At 38.6% G+C, this 19,334-nt stretch overlaps 1 protein-coding gene across 1 annotated transcript in view; it reads left to right on the top strand.

Moving 5' to 3' along the window:
• Nucleotides 1-1,299: 1,299 nt before the first annotated feature.
• Nucleotides 1,300-19,334, top strand: part of IL7R (interleukin 7 receptor) — a 36,157-nt gene continuing 18,122 nt past the window's right edge. The window contains exons 1-2 of the mRNA XM_010853801.1: nucleotides 1,300-1,521; nucleotides 6,339-6,477. Coding sequence (XP_010852103.1) covers nucleotides 1,440-1,521; nucleotides 6,339-6,477 — 221 coding nt within the window. The 5' untranslated portion in view covers nucleotides 1,300-1,439. The remainder of the gene's footprint in view (nucleotides 1,522-6,338; nucleotides 6,478-19,334) is intronic.

Genomic DNA, 19,334 nt, shown 5'->3' with positions numbered 1-19,334 from the left:
CCGCAACATAGGAGCTGTGGGTTCCATCCCTGGGTCAGGAAGGTCCCCTGGAGCAGGGCATGGTAACCCTCTCTAGTATTCTTGCCTAGAGAAGTCCATGGACAGAGGAGCCTGGCAGGCTACAGTCCATAGCAAAGAGTTGAATGCTGAAGCGACTTAGCATGCACACAGCCAGGCTTGACAAATATCACTGTTTTAACCATGAGGCTGTGTTGAGGACAGTTTTTATGGACAAACTAGTTTAAGGAGAGTCTGAAAGACCTCTATCATTGTCTCAGAATTTTGTCCTGTATACGTTGGTACCAGTGTGGCATGCATGTACCTTATATTCTTGAAAAGCTGTGTGGCTATCAGATTTTCACAAATAGAATCCTATTTTAAATACACAGAGAAAATTGTTTAATCCATTAAACAAAGGGTCGGCAGATTTTTTCTGTAAAGAGCCAGACAGTGAAGATTTTACACTTTGTGTAATGTACAGTTTCTGTCTCAGTGACTTTACTGTGACGATACAATAACAAAGCAACCATGTCTCAACACAACTTTACTTATAAGACCAAGTGTATGTGTTAGTCGCTCAGTCGTATCCAACTCTTTGTGACCCCATGGACTGTAGCCCACCAAGCTCCTCTGTACATGGAATTCTCCAGGCAAAAATACTGGAGTGGCTTGCCATTCCCTTCTCCAGGGGATCTTTCCAACTCAGGGATCGGACCCAGGTCTCCTGCATAGCAGGCTGATTCTTTACGGTCTGAGCCACCAGGGCAGCCCACCACAAGAACAAGTAGTGGGCCAAATTTGGCTCCTGGGCCATAGCTTGGCAACTTCTACATTAAACAAGTAATTCTCAAGTGCCTGCTACGATGGATGAGGCATAAGTAACCACCAGAAATACACAAAAAACACAACAGAAAAGTGACTGTATTTGTGGAACTCTATCATGTATGTTCAGAGATGGGAGGTAGACAATTTAAAATATACCCTCAATAAATGACTTCATTAAGTGCACAGTCTTCCTTTACAGCAACACTCAGTCAGACAAGCAATTGATAAACTTTGTCTGTTTAGATTTTTGTCTCATGATTCTTTTAAAGTGGATCTAAGATAGTTCAAGCCTAGATTTGAATCCACCACCTCCATCTGAAATAAGGCCAGTACATTTGGGGGCAGCCAGGGATGCCAAAGAGGTACCAGCCTCTGAAAGGCTCCATCCCTTCCTTTCCTCTGCTTCTGCTTACAACAGCAATACTTTTACTCACACTTCCTGTTTCTGGCACTTGCCTTCTTTTCTTCTGTTTAGACTTCCCCCCTACTTCCCCCCTGTGGTTAAACAAGTATAAAGTCCTAAAGCTATAGATTTAAGTTGCTCTCTCTCTCTCTCTCTCATTCATTCCTACGCATAGGCTCACGCGCTTGCTGTCTCCTCTGTTTCTCTCAGAATGACACTTCTAAGTATTGCTTTGGGTACGCTTTTCTATTTACTTCAAGCCGTTTCTGGAGAAAGCGGCTATGCAGAGAATGGTGAGTCATTTCTGATTTTTCTTCAGGATTTCAGATGATTCCTAGCATCTATTTCAGTTGCTCAGATCCCTAATAGACTGGAATGGGGCACTGGGTTAAATTTAAGGGAGTTTGAGGGCTTACCACCATTTTGCCTGTTCTAACCACCAGGACAGGGGGCCTGGGGCCAAAACTGCAAGTGGTCTATAAAGGCTTAGAATTGTTAAGGGATGCACTTGACTCTCCCAATATGAATCTTAAATATTTGTTGATGCCTCTGATCTTACAAAAAGAACACCCATAGAGACACAATGGTTATGCTTGTTAGAGAACCTTCAAGGTAACTTTACCTTGCCAAGAAAAGAAGCTCATTTTGTTTTGCTTTAGCTTTTTAGGAGGCTCCAAAAACACCACTTTCAAGATAAAATAATATCTAGAAACAACCACTTTGTCTGCACTTACCTTTGCTGTTTTCTCAGCACCTACTCCAGTATCTAGAACATAGTAGACATTTAACAAATATTTGAAAATTTCTTCAAAATACTTTAGTTTTGGTGTGATCATGTGGTATTCTTAGTGAATAACTGAATGGGGTAAGATCTGAATGAGTTCTCTTTGAAATATGTTTAACTGTATCCAGCCAATGAATTTATCATCATATAATAATTATCTTTAAAATCCTTAAATACTTAGTACCTAGAGGCAGATGCTGTCTAATTTGTAAATCTATTGTAATTACAACTGAAATTACTCAAGGGTGAAGTGGCCCAGAGGAGCCACCTGGAAACTTGGACCACCAAATTGTTCCTGAAAATTAACTGCTTTCACTTTAAGATTTAAAAAGTATTTGCCTAGTGAAGATATCAAGCACGTCAGCCTAATGACTCAGCTTAGATAGCTTAAGTCATGTAATCACTAAGGAAGGAAATCCCTAGCATATTTTAGTTAATGGAATTTTCAGAGGGTTGACATTTTTATAGTGTGACTGTGAATGAATCACTTTGTGGGGGATGATAATTATTTCATGGTAAATGTTGTCTTGTGTCTGTACAAACAGATGCTTGGCAGGTAACACATAAATCTTACCCTTTGGAATATAATATATCCCTTCTGCTTCCCTACCCAACACAGTGGTCATTTTATTTTAAAAACAAATTAAGGATTCTAATTGAAAGCTGAGTTTTCACTTCAACTTTTTAAACTTCAGGGTATTTTTTAAGAGATCTGTAACCACCCATCCACATGATTACATCAAAATACTTCTCGGTTTGATGTGTCAGGAATTCAAAATAATCAACTGCTCTTTGTTAAAGATAAGTTAGTTCTCTGATAAGCATAAGAGTTATCAAAAGAAGATACTTTTTTAAAAATCCAAATCATTTATACTTTTAATCAACTAAGCCCTTCCAGTAGGAAAACTTCTAAACCACAAGAACCACATTCTTGTCTGTAACACATATTTCAAAAATTCTAATTTTTATAGTGAGCATTTTAAAAAACTCACTATTCATAAGCTCTATGTAATTTCAAAGCTGTAGTCATAATAATACCTTTGACAAAACACTCTTTTTCAAAGGAACCCCCAAAGATTTCATGTATATCCTTTGAATTAGAATTCTTTTTTTTTTCACCTTTTCTTTATTTCTCAAAGAATGTGATAATAGTCTTAGCTAGCCCTTATTGAGTGTTTTCTGTGTTCTAAGCAAGATCTTTGTACTCAGTGATTCCTCATAATAACATGAATTTAAATATCAGAACCCTGAAGCTTAGAGAGGATCTGATGAAGGATCACAGCTACACAGTGGAACAGCCAGGATTTAAATCCACATCTGTCCAGCTCTGGTGCTGAAGGTCTTAACCACTGTGTATATGACTCTTAATTAAGCTGAGAGCAGATATGACATTCTCTCTGTAAAATGCCATGCAATTTTGCAGGTTATTGAGGGGACTTTTCTTGTTTATAAAGCAACTTTGGCTCAGAATCAGTGAGCTCAGAACCTGCTAAACAACCAATGAGCTATTTCTCAAAACACAGCCATTTTAACTATATGACCACTACTTTTTTCTCTTTCATGAAAGTATCATTAATTTACAATGTTGTGTTAGTTTCAAGTATAGAGCAAAGTGATTCAGTTATATGTATATAGAGAGACACACACACACATATGTATATGTCTTTTTCAGACTCTTTTCCATTATAGATTATTACAAGATATTGAGTATAGTTCCCCGTGCTTTGCAGTAGTGTTTTATTATTTACCTATGTTATATATAGTAGTATGTATATGTTAATCCCAAATTCCTAATTTATCTGCCTCCCACCCCACCTTCCACCCTTTGGTAAATTAGGTAAGTTTGTTTTCTATGTCTGTGAATCTATTTTTATTTTGTAAATAATTTCATTTGTATCATTTTTTTAGATTCTACATATAAGCAATATCATATGATATTTATTTTTCTCTGTCTGACTTACTTATCTTAGTATGATAGTCTCTGCATCCATCCATGTTGCAGCAAATAATAGCAATTATTTCATTCTTTTTCACGGCTGAGTAATATTCCTATATATATATATATATATACACACACACACACACACACACACACATATATATATATATATATATATACTACATGTTTTTTTTATCAATTCAACTGTCAATGGACCTTTAGGTTGCTTCCATGTCTTGGCTATTGTAAGTGGTCACTGCTTTACAGAATGTATAAGAATATACAGCAAATTTGCTTTGCCAGATTGGATGGCTAAGGGTAGCAGGAGTGCTTTGTTCTGTTGATACCCAGAATCTACTAAAGTCTGCTCTCTCTGGCTTAAGAGTTAAAGAGTTTTGGAGACAAAGTTGACCCACAAATGTCTGAATCCAAAGAGTACTGTAGGTTCTATTGTACCAGATTGGTAGACGTTCTAAGGAAGAGAAAATATTTAGAGTGCATGAGTACTGCCAGATAAGGGCAGGCTAAAGCCACCCAGAATCATTCCATCAAGAAAGGTGCCAGCAATTAGGGGACTGGACCTCACTCTGTAATATTAGGAGCAAATATATTTTGACATGGAAGCCCCGAATAGTTGACTGCCCTTCATTATTTAAAACTGCCATTAAAAAGAGGGCCATGTCCAGCTGAAATACAGTTCAGTTCAGTCACTTAGTCGTGTCCAACTCTTTGCGACCCCATGGTCTGCAGCACGCCAGACTCCCCTGTCCATCACCAACTCCTGGAGTTTGCTCAAACTCATGTCCTTTAAGTGGGTGATACCATCTAACCATCTCATCCTCTGTCGTCCCCTTCTCCTCCTGCCTTAGATCTTTCCCAGCATCAGGAATCTGCTGGTGGCAGAATTGTGAGCTCGATAGACTCTAGGTATAGTCAGAAAGAGCAGTGCCTGCAGCTCTTACCTAGGTGTGGCTCTTCAAGATTTGTTGCTTTGACTGAACTGACCTTTCTCTCAACTGGTTGGTTCACTCACAACCAGCTTTACTAATTTTCCCAAAGAACTACTGGGTTGTTGAAGTAAAGAGGGTTCTGTCTGTAATCCCATGGCCTTCAGGATACTCAGTTGGGGTTTAATTTTCAGTATATTCTCTATCCTATTTAAAGCCAGTGCTGTGTTGTATTGTGCTTAGTAGCTCAGTCATGTCTGACTTTTTGCGACCCCACCAGGCTCCTCTGTCCATGGGGATTCTCCAGGCAAGAATACTGGAGTGGGTTGCCATGCCCTTCTCCAAGGGATCTCCCCAACCCCTGGAGCTTCAATTTTCTAGTATCAGTGGCCAAAGTAATTTCAGTATCAATGGACCTTGAAGCAGTCATAGCTCACACTCAATCTCTCCAAGAATGGCTTTGGTTACTCTGGATTTTCTCAGATCCCAGATGGAGTATCTTTGATGACATATTTTTCTTTATTAAATACTATTAAATATACACACAAATATATATATTTAATCTTAGGGGCCTCAATCCATCTTAAGAAATCAAATACTATTTCTGAAAGACAGTACTTTGCAAAAGCAATGGCATAAAAATTCTGGTTTCCTGCATGCTTCTAAAATTTTGCTCATATTCATAAAACACAATATCTCTAAAAGGAGGATATATTAGCACAGAAGTAGTATCTTTAAGATTCATGGGAAGCTCCACCAGGTCTGAGTCCTGTGATGTAATTTTTTCTGATCCTGTTTGCCTCAGTTAGTAGCTTAAGACAAGTGGCTTTAAATAAATATTTACACAATGGGAAAAATCAATGGGACTTTTAGGTGGGATATCTGTTTAGGTAAGGGGAAGCTACCATTTTAAGACGTGAACTTCTCACTGCAAGATAGCTATCATCTTTTATTCATTCAAAAACAATTCTTGGGAGGCAATAAAGGAAGATTAGTAATAAAGTACAAGGTTAGATTAGGTGGCACATAAATAATAGAGTATCTCATTTAAATGTATAGACTAACAAAAGAAATACTCATTATATAAAAGAAAGGATGTGTTTAGTGTCTCATTCTAGATTTCCAATGCACTTGCCCAATAGCAAGATATTTATAAATCTTTGGAGACAATTGTGATGACTTTTTTCTGTTAGGAAAAAATCTGTGCTCATTAAGCTTTGTTTGAGTTTTGTCATTTTGTTTGCTTTTATTTTATTTATTTATTTTTTTTTTTTGAAGTCCTATTCCTTGCCTCTGCCCTTGGGCTTTCCTTCTTTAGACAAACAATCACCACTCCTTCATGTCTGCCGTGAAAGGCTACCATTTCAGCAACATCAGTTCAGATTGCACAAGAGGGCACTTCTTGGCTTCATTAACATCTGTAGGTTTGTTCCTTGCCAGGAGATTTTGACGATGCAGAACTGGATGACTACTCATTCTCATGCTACAGTCAGCTGGAAGTGGATGGACTCCAGCACTTGCTGACCTGCATGTTTGATGACTCGGACATCAACAGCACCAATCTGGAATTTGAAATATGGTGAGGAATGGTGCCTTCAACGGGTGCTTAGAAATCCTTGATCTCTCTTTCATATACTGCACAGCAACAGCTGCGAAGGAGAGTGTGGGGGCTAATTATCAAATATTAAAATCAAGTAAATTCCAAAAACTTCCTCAAACTCCTTGTCTTTCACCAAGAGACTCAAGCAAAGAAACACTCAGGAGCTCATCTTTCAGGTCCTCGCTGCTACAGCCAAATGATGGTGTGGATGTGGGAGGTCCCACATCCCTCCTGACTTCATGGCAGAATTTAAATTCTGATTGTCCTGGTTCACTCCTCCCCTAATGGCTCTTTGCCCAACATGGAACAATCTAGTGTCTTCAAGCCATATTCCTGGGCGGGTGCCTGGTTTCTGATCCTAACACGAGCACTTAACTAGTTTTTTAACCTACAGTAAGTTGTGTAGCTTATCTATTCCTTTGTTTCTTCACCTGTTAAATACCACCTCATAGGGAGATGTGATGGTTAAATAATTTAATACTTCAATTATTTAATTAGATGATACATCCAGTATGTAATAAGTAATGAAAAAGAGGCACTAAGTCAAAACTCTGTGAATCTAGACCCAACGGCCACCCAGCCAGTTGCCGATACCAGTTTTCTAAAAATCCACAGGAAGAAATTGACTCTGGGTTTCACGGAGCCACTAAAAAAGGTAAAAAGAAAGAGAAAGTCTCTTAGCGGATTTGAAAGTTTAGTAAAGAGCTCAGAGAACTTATCTTCTCCCTCTTCCACAAAACATCTCTTGTTGCCAATAGTTACTATCTCTGATCACTTAAAAAAAATACTCTGTCATGAAATTCTGACTTGTGGCTATTTCCAAATTCATATCAGATGACCTAATTTTAGTTAGTTGTGTAGTAAGGAAAATGAGTCAAAATCTACCAGTAGTAAAAGAGGGCTTCTTATATTCCATAGACAGCCAATCTCCCACAATACATGGTCTTGACAAGCCCTGGATCCCATGTCTTATGTTAATTCCCTGCCTCTGTGCATGCAATGTCTCCTGCTAAGGTCTTTGGATAAATATGACCTTGAACTTGAGTGCCATAGTGTGTTCTCATTCTGCCTCTGTCAGTTCACTTCTATCACATGCTTTCCAGGAATAACATACATCTAGAGAAGAGGAACCTACAATGTCCAAAGTCTTTGCAACAAGTACACTCCACTAAAGCTGCTGAACAACTCATTCAAAAGATGCACATCATTTTTGTGGGCAAAACCCCCTCTGACACAGAGGTCTGCTCTGCCTCTCCAGCCAGCTGGGTGGTAAACAGCAGTGGTTTTATTTGGAGAGGCGGAGGTTGACCTTCTGTCCACTTTCACTCATAACAGTGTCTGACCACTTCCTTGGCCACTTGAACAAACTTCCCCACTTCCTTTCACAAGTCTCTTGATTTCTCCTGTCATATTTTAACCTGTCCGTAGCCTCTGTTTGGGTTGCTAGGTTGGATTCAGATATTCCCATTGGAAAGGGATTGTTTTAAGACATGTTTTCCACGTTAAAAAGTAAGCATGAAGCCCTTAGTAGGCTGAGATGCTTCTGGAGGGCAGTCATTTTCGCAGTTAGCCACAACTTGAGGGGAAGATTCGTGCAACTCCTGGATTCTGAGCAGCCGGGTAGCTCAAGTTAAGTGTGTGTTAAGTCATTTCAGTCATACCTGACTCTTTGTGATTCTATGGACTATAGCCCACCAGGCTCCTCCTGGGATTCTCCAGACAAGAATACTGGAATGGGTTGCCGTGCCCTCCTCCAGGGGATCTTCTCGGCCCAGGGATCGAACCTGCATCTCTTATGTCTTCTGCATTGGCAGGATTTTGTGTTTTGTTTTGTTTTGTTTTTTTTACCACTTAGGGCCACCTGGGGCTGTAGCTCAAGTTAAAGCCCCCTTAAATAGTGTTGAATTTGCTGCTAAATTTGGACTTCTTTCCCCCAAAATTGCTTTATGCAAGCTTTTCCTTTTTTTCTGTGAATATAAATTTATAAAGAAAGAAATTGGAAATCACTGAAAACTGAGTTCTGCTGAAGTCTTTACACAGGTGGGATTTTTGATGGAAACCAGATGTTTCCCAGAGGGCTCACCAGGGTCATTTTCCAACAAGCACTTACCACCTGCCTGATCTGGCCACCAGACTCCCAGACTTAGAAACCAATAATTTCATGTTCAACATGTGGATCCATCTCTTGGAGATGGACTAGCCAAAATCACAGAGGCAAATGACCAGCATGCCAAGTGACAACTTGACATGGATAAATGCAACTCTTGTAGTGACCTAAATATTCATCCCACGCTCAAGTCTTTGAGGGGAGGTGACAGAAAGGGCAGTAGATCATACATCAGTATAAATCCATTCTCACTGGGGGACCTAGAAACTTTTTGTTCACCAGCACCCTAACCGGCTCCCAGGTACTGGCAGTGACAAAGCTGAAGCTCCAGAAACAGGCAGGGAAGTTGTCATCCTAATAATCAATACAACCAATAACTAGCTCTGTGACTCAAGAATCACATTTAAAGTCTGATCACAACAACCGTTCACACTGGGGTAGGAGGATTAGTGTTTGGCTTATGGTTGGTGCCTGTAAATGATATTTAATTTTGTGTCATGGGATTTTCATTTAAACATGTGATCCAAAGGTGCAGTAAATATAGAAGCAAAACAAAGGAAATCTGTTGGTTGATTTTATTGATAAAACCAGAGTTATTTGATTCAGATCTCAAAGTGGTTAATTTTCTTTTTTAATTTAGTTGCTAGCCTTTAAAAATCTAGGTATGTCTTTGAAGTTCAGACTTGGTAATACTGGTCCCAGACAGCAAAAATCAACTGAACAGAATTCTGATGGCTTCTATAGATGGGGAATTAAATCTCAGCCCTGAAGTTAGCCCACTGTTCTCATTTTTATTACCCACGTGGACACCATAGGCATGTAAATTTGGGCCCCTGCTTTTTAGCTGTTTGCATAATTTTCACAGGCAGCTCTCAGAAGGTAGTTGTATTTCCTTTATTTCCACATTCTCGAAGGCACCACAGTCACTCCCATGTGCCACCTACAGATACCACTTCAAATATGTCATTTTTTTTTTCATCAATTACCACCAACATCACAGGCTACATCCAACCCAGGCTACCTCATATTCCTGACTTAACTGGCAATATCTGTCAAGTGTTGTTAATCTAGTCCTTTCTAAACCATACTAACTTTTGAGAAGATTCTGTCTTTTAGGACCAAATGAGGAATAACCTCTGTGGTTTGTTTTTAGTATTTCCATGTAAATACCTGTTTGCACCAACAAGAGAAATGTGTTTATCACACTAAACTACACAAGTTTGTAGGAGATTGAGGAAAGTGGCATTGAGGTGAAGAATCCTGTGGTCCCCCGAAGTCTCTATTTTCAGAAAAAAGGAATTTGCGTAAGTAGCTTAGGGTTGATGTCCTCCATGGGGCCAATCTTGCTAGCCTCTGAGTCTACTTGGGTAACCTGTAGTGATCTTTCCTCCCCACTAAAATACCCTAAACAGCTCTATTCAACAGAAATATAATATGACCCACAAATGTGGGAGTGATATCAGATCAGATCAGTCGCTCAGTCATGTCCGACTCTGTGACCCCATGAATCGAAGCACGCCAGGCCTCCCTGTCCAACACCAACTCCCGGAGTTCACTGAGACTCACGTCCATCGAGTCACTGATGCCATCCAGCCATCTCATCCTCTGTCGTCCCCTTCTCCTCCTGCCCCCAATCCCTCCCAGCATCAGAGTCTTTTCCAATGAGTCAACTCTTCACATGAGGTGGCCAAAGTACTGGAGTTTCATCTTTAGCATCATTCCTTCCAAAGAAATCCCAGGGCTGATCTCCTTCAGAATGGACTGGTTGGATCTCCTTGCAGTCCAAGGGACTCTCAAGAGTCTTCTCCAACACCACAGTTCAAAATGTAATTTAAATTGTCTAGTAGCCACGTTTAAAAAAAAATAAGTGAAAATTAATTTTAATAATGTCTTATTTAATGTAATATTGCCAAAATATTATCATTTCAACCTACATGAACAAAAAATATGAACAGTATGAACATAAATATTCATGAGGTATTTTGAATATCTACATCTTCAAAATCTGATATTTCCTATTTGGAGCACATCTCAATTTAGACAAGCCATATTTCAAAGATTCAATATCCATATGAGGGGCTGTGGCCATTGTGTTGAGGAGTGTAGTCCTAGAACATTCCTAATCCTAGCAATACACACTTAGCACCAAGTAAGTTGTTTTAATTTAATTGAGTGAATGGAAATGAATTGGACTGACTCGAGTTGAGCCACTCACGGGAGACACTGAATTTCCTCTGGTCACCTGAAGCCAGGGTCAGTGGCACGAAACGAGGCTGTCTGTTCTAGACCACAGTTGTCTCTTAGTCCCCTGTCATGGCTTCTCCACAAAGAGCAGGCCCTAGCGCTCAGGGCCCTTAAAGGGTGCCCAGCCTTGAGGGGTCGCTAAGAGTCCGACACGACGTAGAGACTTCACTTTCACTCTTCACTTTCCTGCATTGGAGAAGGAAATGGCAACCCACTCCAGTGTTCTTGCCTGGAGAATCCCAGGGACGGTGGAGACTGGTGGGCTGCCATCTATGGGGTCGCGCTGAGTCGGACACGACTGAAGCAACTTAGCAGCAGCAGCAGCAGCAGCCTTGTAAGACAGCCATGTGGTGATGCTTTATTGTTGTTGCTCATTACTCATAATTTCTTGAAAAGCAAGAATGAATTGAGAATATCATTTTAGATTCTTCTCAAATGTCCAACAGTACTGGAACATTCCTACATGCCACAGATCTGCAATTGAACATTCCACACACATCTGCTAGAGAGCTCAGGTATGATCCTGGAAAGGGCTTATATATGCATATGCAGAGAAAAGTGTACACACATCCAGTTTGACCACAGAAAACCAACACACATTCTAAATTGTGGGTAGCAAAGGACCTTTGGAGAATATACTCTCCATATTTTTTCTTTTCTAAAAAAAATCTGATTAATGAAAAGAATTCTCTTCACAGAAGCCAACCATTTTCTTCCACCATCCTCACTTCCAATTTGACCCAGTTAACTTCTTTTTAGGACTCTGTGGCTGGATTTAAAGGGCATGTTGGGAAAACAAACTGGTAACCATGGTTATCACAAGAGATGTAAATCAAGCTGGGGGTTGAAGGAAAGAAGAGAAATGAGTAATTTTCCTTTTACTCTGCATTGTTTATTTTTACAGTGAGAATAGACACTCTGCTTTAATTTAATGTTTATGTCATTTGTTAATTTCATTTTACTTTCTTTTTTGATTACAGTTCACTTGGGGGATAAAGTTTACCTATGGTAAAATGTACAAATACTAAATGAGTTTTGAGAAACATATATGACATGTTGCCATCACCTCAGTTGAGATGCAGAAAATTCCTTTCCCCCTAGAAGGACTCATCATGTCCCCTTTCAATCTCTCATCTCCTGTGAGAAATCACAGTTTTGAATTCTATCACCCTTTAGTTTTGCTGATTTCTGATAGTTCTTATAAATGAAATAATACACTGCTCCCTCTTTTCTGTCTGACTTTTTTCACACAACAAAATGTTTTTGAGATTTATCCATGGTTTGCTTATCTCATAGCTCATCTTCCCAATTGCTGAGTATTAATTCCACTGTTCAAATATACCATAGATTTTTTTTTGAACTTTTACTATTGTCCTCATCCATCTTTACAAATTATTGATCAAAGTTAGATTGTGAGGTTTTATTTCTTTACCTAAATATATAAGTTAAGTAAATATCTCTCTGTAATAGTTAGCAGGGAGGAAGGGTTGAGGAGAGGGATAGTTAGGAAGTCTGGGATTGACAGGTACACACTGCTATATTTTAAATGGATAACCAACAAAGACCTACTGTATAGCGCAGGGAACTCTGTTCAATATTATGTAACAATCTAAGTGGGAAAGAATTTGAAAAAGAATAGATACATGTATGTTTTTGTAGTTTTTGTTGTTGTTGTTTAGCTGCTAAGTCCTGTCTGACTCCCAAACTCCTCTGTCCACAGGATTACCCAGGCAAGAATACTAGAGTAGGTTGCAATGACTTCCTCCAGAGGATCATCCTGACCCAGGGATCAAACCCGTGTCTCTTACACTGACAGGCAGATTCTTTACTGCTGAGCCACTGGAAAGCCCTAGATACATGTGTATGTATAACCAAATCACTTCGTTGTACACCTGAAACCAACACAACATCGTTAATCAGCTATACTCCAGCAAATTTATCACAATTTTTTTTTTTACTTTACAATATTGTATTGGTTTTGCCATACATCAACATGCATCCGCCACGGGTGTACACGTGTTCCCCATCCTGAACCCCCCTCCCACCTCCCTCCCCATACCATCCCTCTGGGTCATCCCAGTGCACCAGCCCCAAGCTTCCCTGCATCGAACCTGGACTGGTGATTCATTTCTTATATGATATTATACATGTTTCAAAGCCATTCTCCCAAATCATCCCCCACCTCCCTCTCCCACAGAGTCCAAAAGACTGTTCTATACATCTATGTCTCTTTTGCTGTCTCGCATACAGGGTTGTCGTTATCATCTTTCTAAATTCCATATATATGTGTTAGTATACTGTATTGGTGTTTTCTTTCTGGCTTACTTCACTCTGTATAATAGGCTCCAGTTTCATCCACCTCATTAGAACTGATTCAAATTCATTCTTTTTAATGGCTGAGTAATACTCCATTGTGTATATGTACCACAGCTTTCTTATCCATTCATCTGCTGATGGACATCTAGGTTGCTTCCACGTCCTGGCTATTATAAACAGTGCTGCGATGAACATTGGGGTACATGTGTCTCTTTCAATTCTGGTTTCCTCGGTGTGTATGCCCAGCAGTTGGATTGCTGGATCATATGGCAGTTCTATTTCTAGTTTTTTAAGGAATCTCCACACTGTTCTCCATAGTGGCTGTACTAGTTTGCATTCCCATGAACAGTGTAAGAGGGTTCCCTTTTCTCCACACCCTCTCCAGCATTTATTGCTTGTAGACTTGGATCACAGCCATTCTTACTGGCGTGAAATTTTTAATGCTTTGTTTTTTGATGGACATTTGAGTTTTCTCAAGTTTGAGATTATTCTTTTTTAAGTTATCACTAACATTCTTTCATAAATCAGTTTAATATAAATTTTCACTTCTTTGAAGTAAAAACCTCGGAGTGGAATTACTGTATCACTGGGGGGGTGTGTATTTACCTTTATAAGAAACTGCCCAACAAGTTTTCCAAAGTAGTTATATCATTCTACTCTCCTTCTCTCAATGTATGAGAACTGCACATCATTCCCAATATTTGACTTTGAAATAGTATCTCATGATTTTATTACATTTTGCAAATGACAAATAACATTGACCACTTTTTCATATACTGTTGGCCATTTATATATATTCTCTTGGCAAATATCTGCTAGACTTTTGTCTTTTTTCATTGAATTATTTGTCCCTTGGGTGTGAATTCTTCATATGCTCTACATACAATGATGATGTTAGATATATGTACTACAACTATTTTCTGCTATTTCATTTTATTAATGAATTGTTATCAATGAATCTGCTATTCCCATTTTATTTTATTAATGGCATATTTTAATAAGCAAAAGGTTTTCATTTGATGCAGCCCAATTTATTTTATTTTTCTTTTTTATATTTAGTGTTTTTGTGTTATGACTATATTTATGTCTACCCTCAAAGTTAGGAAGATATTTTCTCATGTTTTATTCTAAACAGTTCATAATTTTGGTATTTATATTTAGAACTATACTCCATACCCAATTAATTTTTGTGAAATTGAGGTTCATATTTTCCACATATTTGCTCAATTGTTCCAGGACTATTTGCTGAAGAGATTTGTTTCCACTGAATTCATTGGTTGCATGTATTTAAAATCAATTAACCTTATATGTATGAGTCTATTTCAGAACATTATATTTTCCATTGGTCGATATTTCTATCCTTGTGACAGTGCCAAGCTGTCTTGATGGTCATAACCTTATAGTAAGTTCGAAATCAAGTCTCCGAGTCCTTCATCTTTGTTCTGCTTTTTTTCAGTGTTGTTTGGCTATTCTGAGTTCTTTGTGTTTCCGCATAAATTTTAGAATAAGCTCCCCAATTTTTTAAAAGTCCTGCTGAGATTTTTATTAAAATTTTATATACCAATTTGGGGGAAACTTTCATCTTTTCAGCACTCAATTTGCTAATCCATGAATGTAGCTCTCTGTTTAGATTTCCTTTAATAGCTGTCAGGAATATTTTGTAATTTCCTTTGGAAAGGCCTTAAACATCTTTTATTAATTTTATTTCTAAGCATTTTATGTTTCATTGCTATCATAAGTGGAGCTGTTATTTTTTTTAATTTATTTTCCAATTTTTGGACACTATAGTAATGAGATTGACTTTTATAAACTGACCTTAATGAAATCACTATATTAGTTCCTGTAATTGTGTTGGAATATCTTTATAGTTTTCCATGTGAACAAACATGTTTGAAAATAAAGAAAATTTCATTTTCTTTCTTTCCAAACTAATGATTTTTATTTGTTTCTCTTACCTTATGCACTGGTTAGAACTTACAGTATACTGTTGAATAAAAGTAGGAAAAATAGATATTCCTGCTTTGTCCTTATCTTAGGAGAAAACTGTTAACTAGTTCACCACCAAGTGTGTTCTTAACCATAAGTGAAATCAAGTCGCTCAGTTGTGTCCAACTCTTTGCAAGCCCATGGACTATAGCCTACCAGGTTCCTCCATCCATGGGATTTTCCAGGCAAGAGTACTGGAGTGGCTTGCTATTTCCTTCTCCAGGGGATCTTCCTGACCCAGGGATCGAACCCAGGTCTCCCGCATTGTAGGCAGACGCTTCACCGTCTAAGCCACCGTCTGATAAGGGAAATACCCCTTATCAGATTGAGGAAGTGTCTACTGAGAGTTTAGTTGTAAATGGATGTTGAATTTTGCCATATGCTTTTTCTACACCAACTGAGATGATTAGATTATTTATGTTTTTTATTCTGTTCATGTGGTGAATCATATTGATTGATCTTTGATTGTTGACCCTACCTTGATTTCCTGCAATGCATCCTACTTTATCATTATGTGTTAACATCAATATATTAACATTTAAATGGGGAATATTAATTTGTAAATTTCTTTTCTGTAATATCTTTGCCAGCTTTTGGTACCAGACTTGAGCTAACTTCATAAAACAAGTTGGGAAAGGTTCATTTCTCCTCAATTTTCTGAGAGAATTTGTGTAAGATTGGCATTTATGATAGAATTCACCAGTTTTATCTGGACATAAAATTTTCTTTGTAGGAAAACTTATTAGTAATCAATTTAACTTCTTTGAAAGAAATGGAACTATTGAAACATTCTTTGTCTTCCTTATTTTCACATTTGGGCACTGTTTCTTTTTAGATTAAGTGTTGCAATATTCAACCATTTCTTATCAGAGTTTAGAGTTAATATACTATTTCATGAAAAATACAAGGAACTTGGAACAATACAATTGTACTTAGCACTTTCTAGCCTCTGTACTACTGTCATATATTTTATATCTATATATATTGTTAATTTCACAATAATGTTACATTATTTGTTTTTTTTTTTAATTTTATTTTATTTTTAAACTTTACATAATTGTATTAGTTTTGCCAAATATCAAAATGAATCCACCACAGGTATACATGTGTTCCCCATCCTGAAACCTCCTCCCTCCTCCCTCCCCATACCATCCCTCTGGGTTGTCCCAGTGAACCAGCCCCAAGCATCCAGTATCGTGCATCGAACCTGGACTGGCATCTCGTTTCATACATGATATTTTACATGTTTCAATGCCATTCTCCCAAATCATTCCACCCTCTCCCTCTCCCACAGAGTCCAAAAGACTGTTCTATACATCAGTGTCTCTTTTGCTGTCTCGTATACACGGTTATTGTTACCATCTTTCTAAATTCCATATATATGCGTTAGTATACTGTATTGGTGTTTTTCCTTCTGGCTTACTTCACTCTGTATAATAGGCTCCAGTTTCATCCACCTCATTAGAACTGATTCAAATGTTTTCTTTTTAATGGCTGAGTAATACTCCATTGTGTATATATACCACAGCTTTCTTATCCATTCATCTGCTGATGGACATCTAGGTTGCTTCCATGTCCTGGCTATTATAAACAGTGCTGCGATGAACATTGGGGTACATGTGTCTCTTTCAATTCTGGTTTCCTCAGTGTGTATGCCCAGCAGTGGGATTGCTGGATCATAAGGCAGTTCTATTTCCAGATTTTTAAGGAATCTCCACACTGTTCTCCATAGTGGCTGTACTAGTTTGCATTCCCACCAACAGTGTAAGAGGGTTCCCTTTTCTCCACAACCTCTCCAGCATTTATTATTTGTAGACTTTTGGATCGCAGCCATTCTGACTGATGTGAAATGGTACCTCATAGTGGTTTTGATTTTCATTTCTCTGATAATGAGTGATGTTGAGCATCTTTTCATGTGTTTGTTAGCCCTTTGTATGTCTTATTTGGAGAAATGTCTATTTAGTTATTATTTGTTTTTTAAAATCTTTTTTTTTTTTGTCACACTGTGTGGCATGCAGGATCTTAGTTCCCTGACCAGGGATTGAACCTGTCCCTCTGGCATTGGGAGCACAGAGTCTCAACTACTGGACTGCCAAGGAAGTCCTGAACAATCTTTATCTCTAAAGAATTTATGAAAAGAAAATAGGTGGTGTTTTTTATATTTATTATGGTACACCTATGGAGGAGCCTGGTGGGCTGCAGTCCATGGGGTTGCTAAGAGTCGGACACGACTGAGCAACTTCACTTTCACTTTTCACTTTCATGCATTGGAGAAGGAAATGGCAACCCACTCCAGCGTTCTTGCCTGGAGAATCCCAGGGACGGGGGAGCCTGGTGGGCTGCAGTCTACAGGGTCGAACAGAGTTGGACACGACTGAAGCGACTTAGCAGCAGCAGCAGCAGCAGCAATTGCTTCCTATAGATCTGAAATTCCACCTAGTATTATTTCCCTTTGGTCTAAGGAACTTCCTAAAACAACTTATCTGAACTTTTATATAGCTAGAAATATCCTTATTTTGCCTTCATTATTGAAGAATATTTTATATTATAAGGATTCAAAGCAGACAACTTTTCCCCTTCCAGAGTCTTAAATATATTATTCCAATGTCTTCTGGGTCACATAATTTCTGATGAGAAGTGATCTACTTCTCTGCATGCTTTCAAGATTTATTTGCCTTTGCTTTTCAGTCATTTTACCATGATGTCCCTAGATATGGTTTCCTTTGTACTTACTCTGCTTGAATTGGCTGAGTTTTTTAAGCCCAGAAGTTGATATGCTTTCCGACATTTTGGAATTTGGGGAATATTATTTCTTTAAGTATTTTTCAGCCAAATTCTTTCTCTCTTTTTGTTCTGAAACTCTAATTGCATATTTATTTGTCCCCTTGATATTGTCCCACAGGTCAACAAGACTTTGTTTCTGTTGTTTCAGACTGAATATTTTCTATTAATCTATCTTCAACTTCACCAACCTCTGCTTCTGCCATCTTCTATCTGCTATTAAGGCCATCCTTTAAAACTTTAAATTTGTACTTGTCAATTATAGTATTTTCATTTTGCTCTCTTTTCTAGTTTCCACTTCTCCACTAAAGTTATACATTTGTTCAATAATTATGATAGCATTTTTTGTTTAGCCCTTAAACATATTTACAAAAGCTGCTAAAAAGTCCTTTTCTGCTGGTTCCGATATCTGAGTCATCTTAGGGTCAATTTCCATTGACTGCCTTTTGTCTTGACTATGTGTCATGTTTTTCTTTTTCTTCGCTTTTGCAACAGGTTTTGAATGTAGGAAGGGTGCTTTTGAAAATAAGGTAGTTTATTTATTTATTGGGTTTCGATAACTTCCTCTGCTGCTGCTGCTGAGTCACTTCAGTCATGTCCGACTCTGTGCGACCCCATAGACTGCAGCCCACCAGGCTCCCCTGTCCCTGGGATTCTCAAGGCAAGAACCCTGGAGTGGGTTGCCATTTCCTTCTCCAATGCATGAAAGTGAAAGTGAAAGTGAAGTCGCTCAGTCGTGTCCGACTCTTCGCGACCCCATGGACCGCAGCCTACCAGGCTCCTCCATCCATGGGATTTTCCAGGCAAGAGTACTGGAGTAGGTTGCCATTGCCTTCTCCCTAACTTCCTCTGGCAAGCATTAATTTTAACTCTGTTACTCACTTAATTAGTTACTCTGTTAATTAGACAGATTAATCTCCAAATTTTTCTTCTCAGGCAGCACCAAAAATATCTGTTTAGTTCTTTCTAGAACTATCTAGCTATTTTCACAGTTTCCTTGGAGCTTCCTCCACATTAGCATAATTAAGGGGACATATAATAATTTAAGCAGAGTTTACCTATAAACCCCGTGTCTTCTATCTCTAAAGCTTCCTCATTTCTAGGCTTTTCCCCCTTAAAAATACCCAGCCATTCAGGCCAAATGAAATTCTGTCCTGTAACTTAAGACAGTGGAACTGTGGCCTTCTCAGTTCAGTTCAGTTCAGTTCAGTCGCTCAGTCGTGTCCAACTCTTTGCAACCCCATGAATCGAAGCACGCCAGGCCTCCCTGTCCATCACAAACTCCCAGAGTTCACTCAGACTCAAGTCCATCGAGTCAGTGATGCCATCCAGCCATCTCATCCTCTGTCATCCCCTTCTCCTCCTGCTGCTAATCCCTCCCAGCATCAGAGTCTTTTCCAAT

The sequence above is a fragment of the Bison bison genome, unplaced genomic scaffold, assembly GCF_000754665.1.
Source record: "Bison bison bison isolate TAMUID 2011002044 unplaced genomic scaffold, Bison_UMD1.0 scf7180017864331, whole genome shotgun sequence".
NCBI lineage: Eukaryota > Metazoa > Chordata > Mammalia > Artiodactyla > Bovidae > Bison > Bison bison.
Note: the sequence above shows the minus strand (reverse complement) of the source record. Positions and strands in the feature narration are given on the sequence as shown.